We start from the raw sequence: 14,807 nt of genomic DNA, 5'->3' as shown, positions 1-14,807 counted from the left end.
AAAAGTGACTACATAATTGGAAGTAAATCACTCCTCAATAATTGCATAGCATTTCATAGCTTTAAATGAAATATTGGTTGGCTGCTTGTTATTTTCTTCCCTTATTCCTTCCTGTCTCCATTGTTAAGTACAATTATTGGCATAAAAGAGTTTTCAATTCCCATTTTTAGACTGCATTCTAGCCTGGGCAATAAAGCAATACTTCCATTCTCTCTCCCTCTTTCTCTTGCTTTTTCTTCCTCTTCTTCATTCTTTTTTTTTTCTTTCTCTCTTTCTTTCTTCGTTTTTTTTAAAAATAATAATAATAATTAGCCGGGGATGGTGGCACACACCTGTAGTGCCAGGTACTGGCGAGGCTTAGGCAGGGGAATTGCTTGAACCCGGGAGGTGGAGGCTGCAGTGAGCTGAAATCATGCCACTGCACTCCAGTCTGGAGACAGAGCAAGACTCCATCTCAGAAAAAAAAAAAAAAAGCCAGATACAGTTAGGCATGGTGACATGCAACCTGAAATCCCAGCTACTTGGGAGGCTGAGGCAGAAGGATCGCTTCACCCCAGGAGTTTCAGGCCAACCTAGGCCACATAGCAAGACCCAGTTCTCTAAAAAATAAAAGAAAAAAGAATACAAGAAAAAGCTAGATACAAAACGGTAGAAACTATGAATCGCTACTACATATAGATAGGGATGAGAAATGAGGCCACAAAGAAATCTAGTGGTTGTTTACTTTCTCTGTTTTTTTTGAGATGGAGTCTAGCTATCTAATTATTTAGAGGCAGGCTCACATTTACTCATTTATTTTATTGAGACCCAGACTCACAACATTTTTTTTATACTTATGTATTTGTGTGCAGGCTTGCATTTTTTCATTTTCTTAACTATCTGTATAATGATTTAGAGGCAGTCTCGCATTTATTTACTTATTTATTTATTTGTTTATTTATTTTAGAGGGAGTCTTGCTCTGCCACCAGGCTGGAGTGCACTGGCCCAATCTTGGCTTACTGCAACCTCCGCCTCCTGGGTTCAAGCGATTCTTCCTCCTCAGCCTCCAGAGTATCTGGGACCATAGGCGAGTGCCACCACACCTGGCTAATATGTTTGTATTTTTAGTAGAGACGGGGTTTCACCATGTCACCCAGGATGGTCTCAATCTCTTGACCTCATGATCCTCACGTATCAGCCTCCCAAGGTGCTGGGATTACAGGCTTTAGCCTGTAAGTCATTTTCTTAAAGGGGACTTTTGCTTTGCCAGATAGTTTCAATATTTATGTAGACCAATGCTTTTTTCTCAAGATCAGTATTTTTGTGTCCTAAAACAACTATATATATATGTGTGTGTATGTGTATATATATGCGCAACCATATATATATAACTGTATACATATGTGTATGTGCATTTGTACACAACTATGTATACACATACACACGTGTATATAGTTGTGTATATACACATACACACATATATGTTCACATAAAAAACATTTGAATTATATCTCAAAGTTCTGTTAAAAAAATGAATAGCTTCATATTCTAGTGCTAAGTAAGGGATGGCTTTATTTAAAACATAAATAGTTTCCAGTAGATTCCTTTAAAAATATTATAGCAGGGATTTCCAGATCACCCCCACTCCCACCTTTTTATAATTTTGGACTATTTTCCAGAGTCTTGAATTCAATGAGGTGAAGGTGGAAGAAGGCGTTTAGAAAGCCAGGGGGTACAGGAGAGCTGGCGTGGGGTGAGGCAGAGTGGGGAAAGATGCTCCTTTAAATGGAAGCCTCTGGAACAAAAAGCAAGGGTGAGGTGGGGCAATCTTCCTGCAGAGCTACCAGAGAAAGGCTTTAGACCCAAGACTCCTGTTCACAAACACAGAGAGAGGCATCTGTTTTCTTAAAACAACTTTTTCTATATAGAAATAGAAATAATTAAAAGGGGAAAATTCTGGTTTAGTTATTTCATTCAATTATTAACAAATAACTTTTGAAACAAATAAGAACTGTAAAAGTGGAATTCAAACTATTATTTAATGGTCTGGATCCACTGAGAAAAACAGTCATAGATGACGCCCCAGCCGTGCATGATGCCCCTGATGCTGCAGCCGTGGATGACGACTAAGCCTTGGATGACGCCCCAACTGTTGATGATGCCCCAGCCATGGATGACGCCCCAGCCGTGGATGACGCCCCAGCCATGGATGATGACCTAGCTGTGGATGACGCCCCAGCCATGGATCATGACCTAGCTGTGGATGAAGCCCCAGCCACAGATGAAAGCCAACAGTTGTTTTCAAGAAAAGTCTAATACAGAAGTCATTAGTGAGATTTATCAAGAGAAAAGGGAAATCACAAAATTAATATCAGAAATTAATAGGAAGACATAACCACAGAGAGAGCAGAGATTACAAAACAATGAGTGGACATTATGAATACATAACTCATTTTAAAGCAACGTTTTGTTTCACTTGGGCTGGTGGCCATACGCTGCAGTAGCCGGCCAATAGGTTTCTTTCTTGTGCATTTTCCTTCACATTTCCACATTCCAGATTCACTTCAGATTCTAAAGTCTAGAGTTTAAAAGATAACTGATGGTGGAAAAACAGAAGCAAAATAGATGTTCCTATATTTTTCCAGTTAACACGAAAAGGGAAGTTAGGTATGCAGAATCTAATCCGAAATACTGCATTTTACTCTATGGAAAAAGGTTAACACTCAAATGGCATTTGTGTTAATATGCACTCAATAGAAACAATCCAATAGTAAGATTACAAATGTAATTCCATGGATAATAACCTCTGAAATCATTAGATATTTAGAAATAAATCTAACCAATGAGATGAAATACTCGTAACCTGGTAAGAACAGAATGTGACTGAAAGGAAGTAGAGAAGGTACAAATAAATGAAAAGGCATCCCGTATTCACAGACAGGAAGACAAAACCTGACTAATACAGAATACTACAAAATAATCCAAAGACGCACGACAAATACTATCAAACTGGTAACAGCCATCTGTGCAGAAATGGAAAAGATAACCCAAAATTTTTGATGAATTCTTATATGTCTCAAATAATCATAATAATGTTGCAAAAGAATAGCGTTGGAAGATACACATTTGTGAGATTGAAATCTACAAGAGGAAAAGATACAGAAATTCAGAAATCAGGGTCCTAGCATGGGGGCACCCGTAAGTATCGGAGATATGGAATAGAGAGCCCAAAATTCAATTCATGCATACACAGTCAACTGATCTTCAACAAAGGTACCGAGAAATGGGAAAAGGAAGGCCTCTTTAGCAAATGACGGTAAAACTGCATATTCTCATTTAAATAAAGAAATTGAGCAGTGTGCTAAAGATTGTGCTTCTTCCTCCGTTTACAAGACACTGGAGCCTTGCAATGAGCCCAGAGCGAATCTTCATCCTGTCCCCCATGCCAAGAGAGCCCTTGATATCAGGAGTAAACAGCAAGGACAGACAAATGAACGTGCCGCCATGAAACCTAACAGTTCAGAAGGTGTGCCCCTTCCACTGCGCACACTGTGGAAGAATTGTTGTCTCGAGGATTAAGTAACTGCCATGACAGAACTGTGTCCCAAACCAAAGGCTTTTACATTTTGCAGTGGCAGAGGCAGAAAAGAGAAGGTGTTCTCAGAAAGACCATCTTTAAATAATAAAGCAAGAAGAGGTGATCACAAACAGAGTACTCACACTTCTCACCACTATGACATTAAACTCCAACAAGAACAACCTTTGTCCATGTTTTCTTTTTCTTCTCTGTCTACATGCTCGCTCAGCCTCCCAAGCAGCAGGCAGAAGCTGCAGGCTCCTGGGAACCTGCTTTCTTAGATTCCACCTGTAATCTTGTTGCCTACCTGGAAAGGCATCTTCTTCACTGTTGAGATTTTCCAGAATCCACTCTTTAGAACCACCAACATCAGATTAAGTCAGAGAGAGGTGCACTCACTTCTACTCCAGCTGAAGCCACGTCGGCTCACACAACATCCCCTGGCTGGTCCTCTGGGTTCACATGCATTCATATGGCCCCTCTGATCAGAGTTATACACTTGCAAAATTATTTGCTCTCACTAGACCCCCAATATTCTTTAACCGGAACCCAGAATCAGGTTTCTATATATTAAAACCAGCAAGTTTGTTCCTCAGCAAGTGAGCTACTTCAGGGTACATACCGTAATCGGGGAGTGATGAAATCTGCAATTAGACAAAAGAAGACGCTATGAGGATCAGATTAATTCTTCTGCACCCCCGCCCCACTCCCCCACCCACAGATCTGTTAGTCTCTTGATGACCTCAGAAAACTAGTTGTAAGACAATGGCTGAGTCAAAGGCCAAGAATCAAACATGCTCGTATAGAGGACACCTGTGGAAAAGGCAAGACCTTTTCCCACAAAATTTATCTATGAAGTTGATTTACATTGGCAAATACACAATGCCTTAACCAAAGAGGAAAGCTGGTGTTGAGGAAAATTCCTCTGCATTACAGTTGAATGGATGCCGTCATTTAAAAACATTCTAATATATCACGTATCCAATGGGAAGACACTCCCACTGAATTCCACCCCCACAAAGAGAACTGGACGTGTCGTATATAATGTGCCTTCTCAGATTATCACAATTAACAGAAGGAAAGAAATCAGGAAAGAAACAATTCTTTTCTCATTTTGTTTTCTTTTGAAGTTTAAGTTCCAGGATGCATGTGCAGGACTGTGCAGGTTTATTACATAGGTAAACGTGTGCTATGGTGCTTTGCTGCCTGTATCAACCCATCACCTAGGTTTCAGCCCCGCATCCATTAGCTATTTATCCTGATGCTCTCCCTCCCCGATCCCCACCTGACAGGGCATTCTTTAGAGGACAAAAAAAGGGGTTCTTACCACGTCATCATTCTCAGAAGTGGTGCTCCTGCAATCCTCAGGAGGAGCTGGAAGGAGACAGAGTAAAAGTAAGTGCCCCGGTGGCTGAAGACTGTGAGTAACTCAGGGAGCTTTGTTGTGTGTGGCATATGGAGTGTGGGACTGAAGATTCTGAGACCATCTCAGAGAAACAACTATGTTCAAATAGTACCGTGAGGGAGTCTCACCAGATATCTTTCATCTTAGACAGTGCCAAGACCTAATAATACTCTCACATTCCCAATTCCCAAAAGATGTTAACCAATCAAAAAGCAAGGCTTAGATGTTTGCTGTGACATAGGCAGGAAAAACTGGTCTCCTGGGAAAAGTAATCATTAAATACCAGAGCAAGAAACGATGGTTACAAACGCAGCCCACAAAGTCCATGGACACACATCCTCTCATCTCTTATCTTATTAAAATACAACAGGAACAATTCAGACCTCTATAGCTATTTTTTTTTTTTTTTTTGGTTCTGGCTTCGTAGCCCCCTTCCTAGGTTCCAAAGCAACAGGTGTAACCCAACTGCTCCCAGAAATACTCCTAGGGTATCATTTTCATTTTTTTTTGTTTGTTCATTTGAGACAGAGTCTTGCTTTGTCACCAGGCACCAGGCTGGAGTGCAGTGGTGGGATCTCGGCTCACTGCAAAATCCGCTTCCCGGTTTCAAGCAATTCTCCTGCCTCAGCCTCCCGAGTAGCTGGGACTACAGGCACACACCACCACGCCCAGCTAAATTTTATATTTTTAGTAGAGACGGAGTTTCACTATGTTGGCCAGGATGGTCTTGATCTCTTGACCTCGTGATCCGCCCACCTCAGCCTCCCAAAGTGCTGGGATTACAGGCTTGAGCCACCGTGCCCGGCCTAGGGTATCATCTTCTACCTGCAGAAATTGTCCTATTGCAGCTTCCTTCATGGATGGTGTCCACTGGCCAATCTTTAGACACAAATCTCAGCAAGAAGTTATTTCAGAGAGTGACTCACCCACCCTCCTACTCCAGGTGAGGTCACACTGGATTACATGAGATCACCCTGAGCTTTCCTCAGTGTTCTCAGACTCTCTCTAGAGTCTGTGGAGCCAGAGGTCTTCAACAAGGCATTGCTCACACTTTCCAGCCTTCAAGTGAGAAAGAGGACCTGAAGGAATCGCCTTTCCATTTTTCCTTCCACTGGCCCATGATAGGTCTCACCTCCAATCCCACAACCCTGAGATCCCAACTTTGATGTGCACGCTTTGAGTGAGATGAGTCCAACAATCAGACCCCGGGCCAGGCTCACAGCAGACATGCAAGACAGCATTCTGTGGAGATGGAAATGCTCTCTGCTGTACGGCTGCTGGGCCATTGCATGGTGGCTGTTGTGATGAGGTTTTGAATATTTCATTGTATATATTTAAATTTATTTAACTATAAAGAGGCATGTATATGACTGAGAAGCACACCAGATGGGACACCTCCAGAGATCCAGACATGAGGAAGACCTGACTCCCCTATCCTGGTGTTTTTTGCAGAATCGTTTGCTGCTCTGATCCTACCATACGTTTACGGTTACTTCCTGGGCCAGTCACTGTGTGGGGCTGGGGATATGACAGTGAGGATAACATCCAGGTCCAGAGGGGTCCCAGCAGGGACGCGCTTGCACCCAGTGGAAGAGCATGGCCCTGCACACCCTGTCTAGACTAGATCAGAGCAGCAGGAGCAGAGGGGTGGGGGTATCTCACTGTCCTCAGGAGCTCACCCTCATCTCCAGGGACCCTGACTCAGAAGCTGGGCAGGCTCCAGGATGAGTGTGGGGCTCAACAGGCTGGACAGGCTGAGAAGAACACCTTTCCACACCTGCACTAGATCGCAGCCCAGGGGTGACCTAGAGCTCATCCCAAGGGTGTGTTCATTAAAACACCCATGGAGCCTAACATGTCCTTCCCAGGACTGAGCTCTGGGGTAAGGACAAATGAGGAAGACACAGTCACTGCCTTGCTAATAAATACCCATAGCCCGGGTTCCTCTATTCACCTGTGGGAAGACTGGGACTTTGAGATGGAAGCTTTTATACCATCACCAAAATAAGTGGAAACTGAGGTGTTATGGATTCCACACAAGAGTTGCAAGGATGACCTGGACCCTGGGATCAGTCCCCATTCCTTTGCTGAGATCACCCTGCACTGAACTCATGTCCCTCCCCACCTGCCCTGCTACTTGAGAGTGCTGCAGCTGCCCAGGCCAAGAGCTGGGGGACTCTGTCCAGTTGAAAAGCATTTCTGGGCCAGAAGACCCTTGGCCAAGAGGGTCTACTGAAGAATCATTCCTCAGGAGACTTCCAGAAGAGGTCAAAAATAAAAACTTATCTGTCTCAGCCCCAGGAAGATCAGGCCTGGGACCTCTCTGTGTCTGGCCTGACCCTAAGGTCCATTCCTACTGACTCGTGTCCTGTCTGCTCTGTGTCAGAAAAATGGGGACCTGATTCCTGTTCTGCCCCTCTCAGCAATTTCTGCTGGTGTCATTGCCATCATCGCACAAAGAGATGGAGAAGACATGGATCAGGAAGGAAGCTCCTTCCTCAAGGCATTTAGGGTGATGTTCACACCAAGCTTTCGACAGAGAGGAAGGTCAAGTCCTACTCACTCCTCCCCAGAAGGGGTCTCATATCCTGCCTGGGCCCTGGTGATGATGCTGAACTGGTGCCCCTAACATTGCAACCTTGACATTCTCTTTTAACAATGTCCCAAATTGTCCTCGTTTTTTCCCCTCTTATCCTCTAAATCATGTTCCCCTTCTGGTCTAGCACGAGGCTCTCTCTTGCTCTCTCCCATGGAGGCCACTGAGCAGCTGCCCATGAATTCTGAGAACTTCAATATTGGTAACACTGACATTTTCCTTGACTCACACACAGCAGCGCCCCTGCAGCACCACTGGGAAGCTTTGTCTAGATTAAAGATGTCTAGGACAATCTGGTCATGAGAAAATCACTTCTGGGGTGAACAAGTGACATTGCCCAATCAAACAGTTTCATTCTTTTGTTCCATTAGAAAAATACTGACACATACAGGACAATCAAATTTTACTGAAAAGCAATGCATTTCCACAGAATGCATGCTCCAAAAAAACCCCTCAAACCATCATGTGGTCCACTTGATCTTCATCATGACTTAAAGCAGCTACCTTGGCTCTCTGTGTGTGAAGGTTTTCAGAAGGAAACAAAATCCTATTTCAACAGTAGCATCAACAGGGCATGATGGAGATTCTCCTGTCCCAGAGCCGAGTTCTTCATGGAGACATCTGTTTCTCACAGCACGCCCCAGATCCTGACACCTATCGGGAACCTGAAGCCAGGGAGGTTCTCCAGACAAAAGCAAGCAAGAAAATCCCCCGGCTCATCACTTAGATTTGTCATTAGGAAGAAAGTGGTATTAGAATATGTACAATGTTAGAGAGGGAAACAACGCATGCTGGGGCCTGCTGGGGGGGAGGTGGGAGGGAGAGCATCAGAATAACGAGCTAATGTATGCGGGGCTTAATACCTAGGTGATGGGTTGACAGGTGCAGCAAACCACCACGCCACACTTTTACCTATGTAACAAACCTGCACATCCTGCACGTGTATCCCGGAAATTAAAATCAAATTGAAATTAAACAAGAAATTGCCAGAGTAGGCAAATCAAGAGAAACAGAAAGTAGATTAGCGGCTGCCTAGGGCCAGGGGTGTGGGGCTTGGGAAAAAAAGAGAAGTGACTACGAATGGCTATGAGGTTTCTCTGAGGGGGAATGAAAAGATTCTAAAATTAGATTGTGACAATGGCTGCACAACCCTGTAAATATAGTTAAAAACACTACATCACCCACTTTAAATAAGTGAGTTGTTTTGCATGTCAACTGTGTGTCCATAAAGCGGTTTAAAAGAAAAAGAATACTTACGGAGGTCATTTGGGGCTGTCGCGGTGTTCTGCAACAAGAGGAAAAAACACAAAACACCAGGAGCGTCACATCATGCTGGGTGGTGTTGGTGCAGGTCTTTTCACTTGGTGACATGAGAAAACCACATGTCACTGGTCCCCAAATAAAGCATAGAAGATAGGCATGGTGGTGGCGTGAGCCTGTATCCCAGCTACTCAGGAGACTGAGGCAGGAGAATTACTTGAACCCAGTAGGTGGAGGTTACAGTGATCTGAGATCACACCACTGCACTGTAGGTGACAGAGAAAGACTCTGTCTCAAACAAAAACAAAAACAATGAAAAAACCAGATGTAGAATAGTGATGAAGTCACTGGCACCAAATGAAGCATAGAGGATGCTTGCAGAAAATGCAGTGGGTTTGGAACATTTAGCAAGTGTCTATGTTGGCTAGGAAATATAAAATTATTTTTCAAGAAGAAAACGCTGCTACTGAGAAATATGCTTACGACCAGTTTGTAGGTGATGCCCTCTTTTGACGGACATCATCCATCAGGCCTCAGTTGGTCATAATCTCCAGTGACCAGTCGCTAGAGTCCACGACCCCCTGAGGCCTGATTTATGATGGCAGTCAAAAATCACATTCGCTTCATAGTCTAGAAGCCCCAGAAAAAAAAAAATTTCCAGACAAAGAAATGTATGTTACCATGTCAGAGGCCACCTCCTCCTCCTCATTGCCAAGTGTATACTCCTCTGAGTTGTCAACAGGAGCTAGGAGAACACAGAGTGACAGTCAGTGCATTGGTGCTGCTGAGGAATCCCACAGGAGGCTTGGGGGATGTGGACAGGGGCTGGAGTGTATGGAGCTGTGCGGTTGACAAGCATAGACTGAGCTGCTGTTGGACCAGTCTCCTGGTGTTGAAGGAAGGAAAAGGAGAGGGGCAGAAAAAAAATGAAAGAGCCTTGGCTTTCTAGCTAGGGCAACTTCATCAATGTGAAACAGTCACCTTAAGAACTGGTTAGTACAGAAAGTCACTGTATATAGAAACAAGAAGTACATTAGGGCTGCCTAGAACCAGGGTTACAAGGTTGGGAAAAACAGAGGGGTGCTTACTAATGAGGTTTCTTTGAGGAGGGATGAAGAGGTTTTAAAATTAGATTGCAACATGCGTGCATAGCCTATAAATATAGTAAAAACACTGAATCACCCACTTCAAATGGGTGAATTGGGTTGCATGTCAACTACATCCCAATAAAGCTATGTTAAAAAAAAGAATACATACGGTGGTGATATTGACCTGTGGAGTTTACCTGCAGTAAGAGGTGAAAAACCATCATGAGGATCAGATCACACTGGGTCCTGACTGCACAGGTCTTTTATTCACTTGGTGGTGTTAGAAAACCAGATATCAAACAGTGATCAAGTCACTGACCCCCAAATAAAGCATAGAGGATGCTTGGAGAAAGGGCAGTGGGTTTTGTCTTTGGCTTTGGACAGATTCTTGCTCTGTCGCCCAGGCTGGAGTGTAGTGGCATGATCTCGGCTCACTGCAACCTCAGCTTCCTGGGTTCAAGCAATTCTCCTGCCTCAGCCTTCCAAGTAGCTACGACCACAGGCGTCCGCCACCATGCCCAGCTAATGTTTGTATTTATAGTAGAGATGGGGTTTCATTATATTGGCCCTGTCTGCCTCAGCCTCCCAAAGTGCTGGGATTCCATGTGTGAGCCACCGAGGCAGTGGGTTTTCATGGAATATTTAGGAAGTCCATGTTGGCTGCCAAACACAAAATTATTTTTCCAGAAGAAAGCATTGCTACTGAGAAATACGCTCACTACCAGTTTGTAAGTGATGTCATCTTTTGACTGACATCAATCAGGCCTCAGTTGGTCATAAGCTACAGTGACTGGTCACTAGAGTCCATGACAACTGAGGCCTGATTCACAATGGCAGTCAAAAATGAATATCATTTTTGACTGCCATTGTGCTGCTGAGGAATCCCACAAGGAGCCTTGGGGCATGTGGACTGAAGCTGCAGTGTATAGAGCTGGGCTGTTGACAAGCATGGACTGAGCTGCTGCTGGACCATTCTCCTTGGTGTTGAAGGAAGGCAAAGGAAAGGGGAAGAAATCAAAGAGTCTTGACTTTCTAGCTAGGGCAACCTCATCAGTGTGAAATAGTCTAGGAACTGGTTAATACAGAAAGGCACTGTATGGCTCAGCGAGAGCATCTCATCACACCTGCTGCCCGTGTGAAGGTCCAGGTAAATCCCCACATTTTAGGAAAAGTTACAGGATCATTTAACTTCTGTGGATCTACATATCCTGCTACATTTATCATCTAACCTGGTATATTTTTAAAATTGTAGTAAAGCATACATATTTATTATTTTAACTATCAAGTGTGCATTTTAATGATATTATATTCAGTGAGTAACATTCATGATGCTGTGTCAATAATGAGAAAAATCCAAATTCATAATCTAGCTTCAACCTTCGGCAATGAAAGAAAAACAGCAGTGTAATGTCAAATAGAGGAAAAATAAATAATGACTGCAGAAATTAATGGAATAAAAAACAGGAAATCACCAGAGAAAATCAACAAAACCAAAAACCAGTTGTTTGAAAAGATCAGTAACATTGATAAACCTCTACCTTGTCTAACCACGAAGGAAAGAAGGAAGTCACAATGTACTAATAGTATCAGTTCAAGAGGAGTGAAATCAAAAAATAATAATAAAGGAATTCTGCACACATCTGTGCTCACACTTGGATACATTATATGAAATGAGCTAATGTTTTGGATCTGTTTCAGAAAGTTAAAAGTCTTCTCAGGATAAATGAATCATCTAAATATGCCTATATTTATTTTAGAAATTGAATCAATGATTAGTATCTTCTCAAAAGAACAAAAACACTACCTTCAGATGATTTCACCGGTAAATTCTACCAAAATTCTTACTAAGAAACATGTAGTCTTACCACACAAGCAAGTAATCATAATTTTAGCATTGCCTTAGTTACGTTTTAAAAATTATGTTTCCAAACAAGACACGAGAAGGTTTATAACTGCTGGATTCATAATTGACCAAACTGAAAGCAAATGTCTAAACATTTGAGATGTCCTTTACTATCAAAAGTGAACCAAGCCTGGGCAACACGGTGAAACCCCATCTCTACAAAAAAAAAATAAAATTAAAAAAAATAGCTTGGTATAAAGGCATGTGCATTACAGCCATCTGCTTGGGAGGCTGAGGTAGAAGGATCACCTGAACATGGGGAGGTCAAGATTGCAATGAGCTGTGATTGCACCAATGCACTCCCGGGTGACAAAATGAGACCTTTACATGAAACAAACAAACAAACAAACAAAAAGAACCAAACTCTAAGTTGTCAATGTAACTTTATTTGTTTAGTTGTATCACCCATTGATTTAATGCATTTAAATGGGCACAAATGAAATAAATGAAGAACATCACATAGCATTTACTGAGTTTCTCTAATATGGGACACTGGACGAGTAAACTGGAATTATTTGCTTCAGTAAACTTAATGATATAATTTCTACCCTACCTTCATTTTCAACAGGGCAAATTTTCTTACACTTCCATTTTTTTTTTTCCATTTTTTACACTTCCAGCTCTTGGCGCGGCCAGCCGAACCTGCAAGGTAGAAATTTATTATAATAAAGACAGTGCTTGACATCTTGCTGGCAGAGGACCACAGAGAAATTAGTAAAAACTTATTCAGCTTAAACTTTTGATCCTAGTTTTCACCGACTGCTTTTCAATGCTACCTGAATTAGATCTGGGTTCTAGGAAGATCTGTTTGTGCAGGCAGATACCTTCATTCAGATGAGACAATATAAAAAAAGCAGAAGATCCAAGTTAGCAAGAATAGGCTGGGTTCAAATCCTACTTAGAATCTGCACATACCTGGGAGAGGGATATGAACCCATCTGTGCCTCTCTTCCCTGTTCTGAGACGTGGAAACATTAGTAGATCTATGCTATAGACCTACAGAGAGGGAGCTTGCATGTCTCCTGTGCAGGGTAGGATGGAAAGTGACTTCACAGTTTCCATGGCCACATGATTTCCAGCTCATGACAGAGATCTGTGATTTCCCTGATCCCCACATCAGCCCCAAGGGACAGGCAGGGAAGAAGCTACAACCCATATTTTCCAATTCAGTGAATTAAAACTCAGACATTTTGAGTGACTTGCCCAGTCACCACAGTGAGGAGTGATAGATCTGAGGCAATAATGTAGTTGGTTCCTTGGGGATAGAGATCCTGGAACACCTGAGTCCTCTAGATCACACCCTGGACCCTGGACCGAGAGCTCTTCTCACAAGCTTTTTCAAATCCCACTGCCCCAATATATCTGTGGGATGGTTGATGCTCTGGAGAGGTGGCAGGTGGCTTACCGCATTTACTGACCTACTCTATTATCCCTATGTTGTCACTTTTACTAGTTTTATGACCCATAAGGCAAACATTTTAAGTCTCTCAGTTATGATGCACTGTCTGAGATTTTACCTAAATCCACTCTTTCCACCCATCAGGTGATTCTCATCTGCTGGTTTGGAGCTGGCCTGCCGTAAAAGAGGACACATGGCATACCATGGAGCTGCTGCGTGCCCCACTCCTGTGCACACGGCATACCATGGAGCTGCTGCGTGCCCCACTCCTGTGCACACGGCATACCAAGGAGCTGCTGCGTGCCCCACTCCTGTGCACACGGCATACCACGGAGCTGCTGCGTGCCCCACTCCTGTGCACACGGCATACCAAGGAGCTGCTGCGTGCCCCACTCCTGTGCACACGGCATACCACGGAGCTGCTGCGTGCCCCACTCCTGTGCACACGGCATACCACGGAGCTGCTGCGTGCCCCACTCCTGTACACACGGCATACCACGGAGCTGCTGCGTGCCCCACTCCTGTGCACACGGCATACCACGGAGCTGCTGCGTGCCCCACTCCTGTGCACACGGCATACCAAGGAGCTGCTGCGTGCCCCACTCCTGTGCACACGGCATACCACGGAGCTGCTGCGTGCCCCACTCCTGTGCACACGGCATACCACGGAGCTGCTGCGTGCCCCACTCCTGTGCACACGGCATACCACGGAGCTGCTGCGTGCCCCACTCCTGTGCACACTCTTGCCTTGCTTCTGCTTTCCCAGCTCTGACAATCCTAATTCTGGCTTCCATACCAATCCTGTACGTCCCTCTCAGTTCTCAGACTTGCCTGAAGTGTTGGATATTTTAATCACTGTTGTAGTGACCATGACTGAACTGTGACATTTCATATACCATAGTATATGTTTATCTTTTTATATATTTCTTAATAGCATTTAACTTATTTTGTCAGACTTTTAGGAACATTTCTGGGCTAGGTGTGCTGGCCCATGGCTGTAATCCTGACATTTTTGGAGGCTAAGGCAGGAGGATTGCTTGAGGTCAGACGTTTGAGACCAATCTGGGCAACACAGTGAGACCTCGTCTCAACAAAAAATCTAAAAATTACCAGATGTGGCGGTGAGCTCTTGTATCCCTGGCTACATGGAAGGCTGTTGTGGGAAGATCATTTGAGCCCAGGAGAGTGAGGCTGCAGTGAGCTATGATCATGCCACTGCACTCCAGCCTGGGTGACAAAGCAAGACCCCGTCTCTTCAAAATAAAAAGCATTACTGTGTTACAAGTGTCCCCATTTTATTTCTCATTATCTAATATTGCTGTTTTCATCCTGAGGCTTAATTGCTTTAGTAAGCTAAAAAAAAAAAAAGAGGTTTTTTTAGAAAAGGTAGTATTTAAAGCAGGCCATATGCACACCTTTTTATAAAGTCTAGTTTTATATGCCATCTAGCTAGAATTTACATTATTGATGTACTGAGTCTTCTTCTTAGAACCAGCCTCCTCATATGTAACACAAGTATAATTCCCATTTTATACCTAACTCAAAACATTGAGAGGATAGAATAAAATGAAAGAGCAGTCTGTATACTACGTAATGCAC

General features: G+C 43.5%; 1 protein-coding gene across 6 annotated transcripts in view; it reads right to left on the bottom strand.

The window, feature by feature from the left end:
* Positions 1–14,807, bottom strand: part of LOC135271259 (polyglutamylase complex subunit TTLL1-like) — a 49,244-nt gene that overhangs the window by 16,428 nt on the left and 18,009 nt on the right. For 3 of the 6 annotated variants that reach the window (XM_064368114.1, XM_064368116.1, XM_064368115.1), the window contains 5 exons: positions 12,363–12,451; positions 9,499–9,563; positions 8,816–8,843; positions 4,885–4,931; positions 4,180–4,201 (listed from right to left, as the gene is read on the bottom strand). In XM_064368114.1, the coding sequence (XP_064224184.1) occupies positions 4,180–4,201; positions 4,885–4,931; positions 8,816–8,843; positions 9,499–9,563; positions 12,363–12,414 (214 nt within the window). In that variant the 5' untranslated portion in view covers positions 12,415–12,451. Of the gene's footprint in view, positions 1–4,179; positions 4,202–4,884; positions 4,932–8,815; positions 8,844–9,498; positions 9,564–10,075; positions 10,104–12,362; positions 12,452–14,807 lie in introns of all 6 variants that reach the window. The other 3 variants (XM_064368111.1, XM_064368112.1, XM_064368113.1) reach the window with 2 other exon arrangements.

Source organism: Aotus nancymaae, unplaced genomic scaffold, assembly GCF_030222135.1.
Source record: "Aotus nancymaae isolate 86718 unplaced genomic scaffold, 86718_ANA_hifiasm-v0.15.2.pri h1tg000076l, whole genome shotgun sequence".
Lineage (NCBI taxonomy): Eukaryota > Metazoa > Chordata > Mammalia > Primates > Aotidae > Aotus > Aotus nancymaae.
The sequence above is the reverse complement of the archived record's forward strand: the minus strand, read 5'-3'. Positions and strand labels throughout refer to the sequence as shown.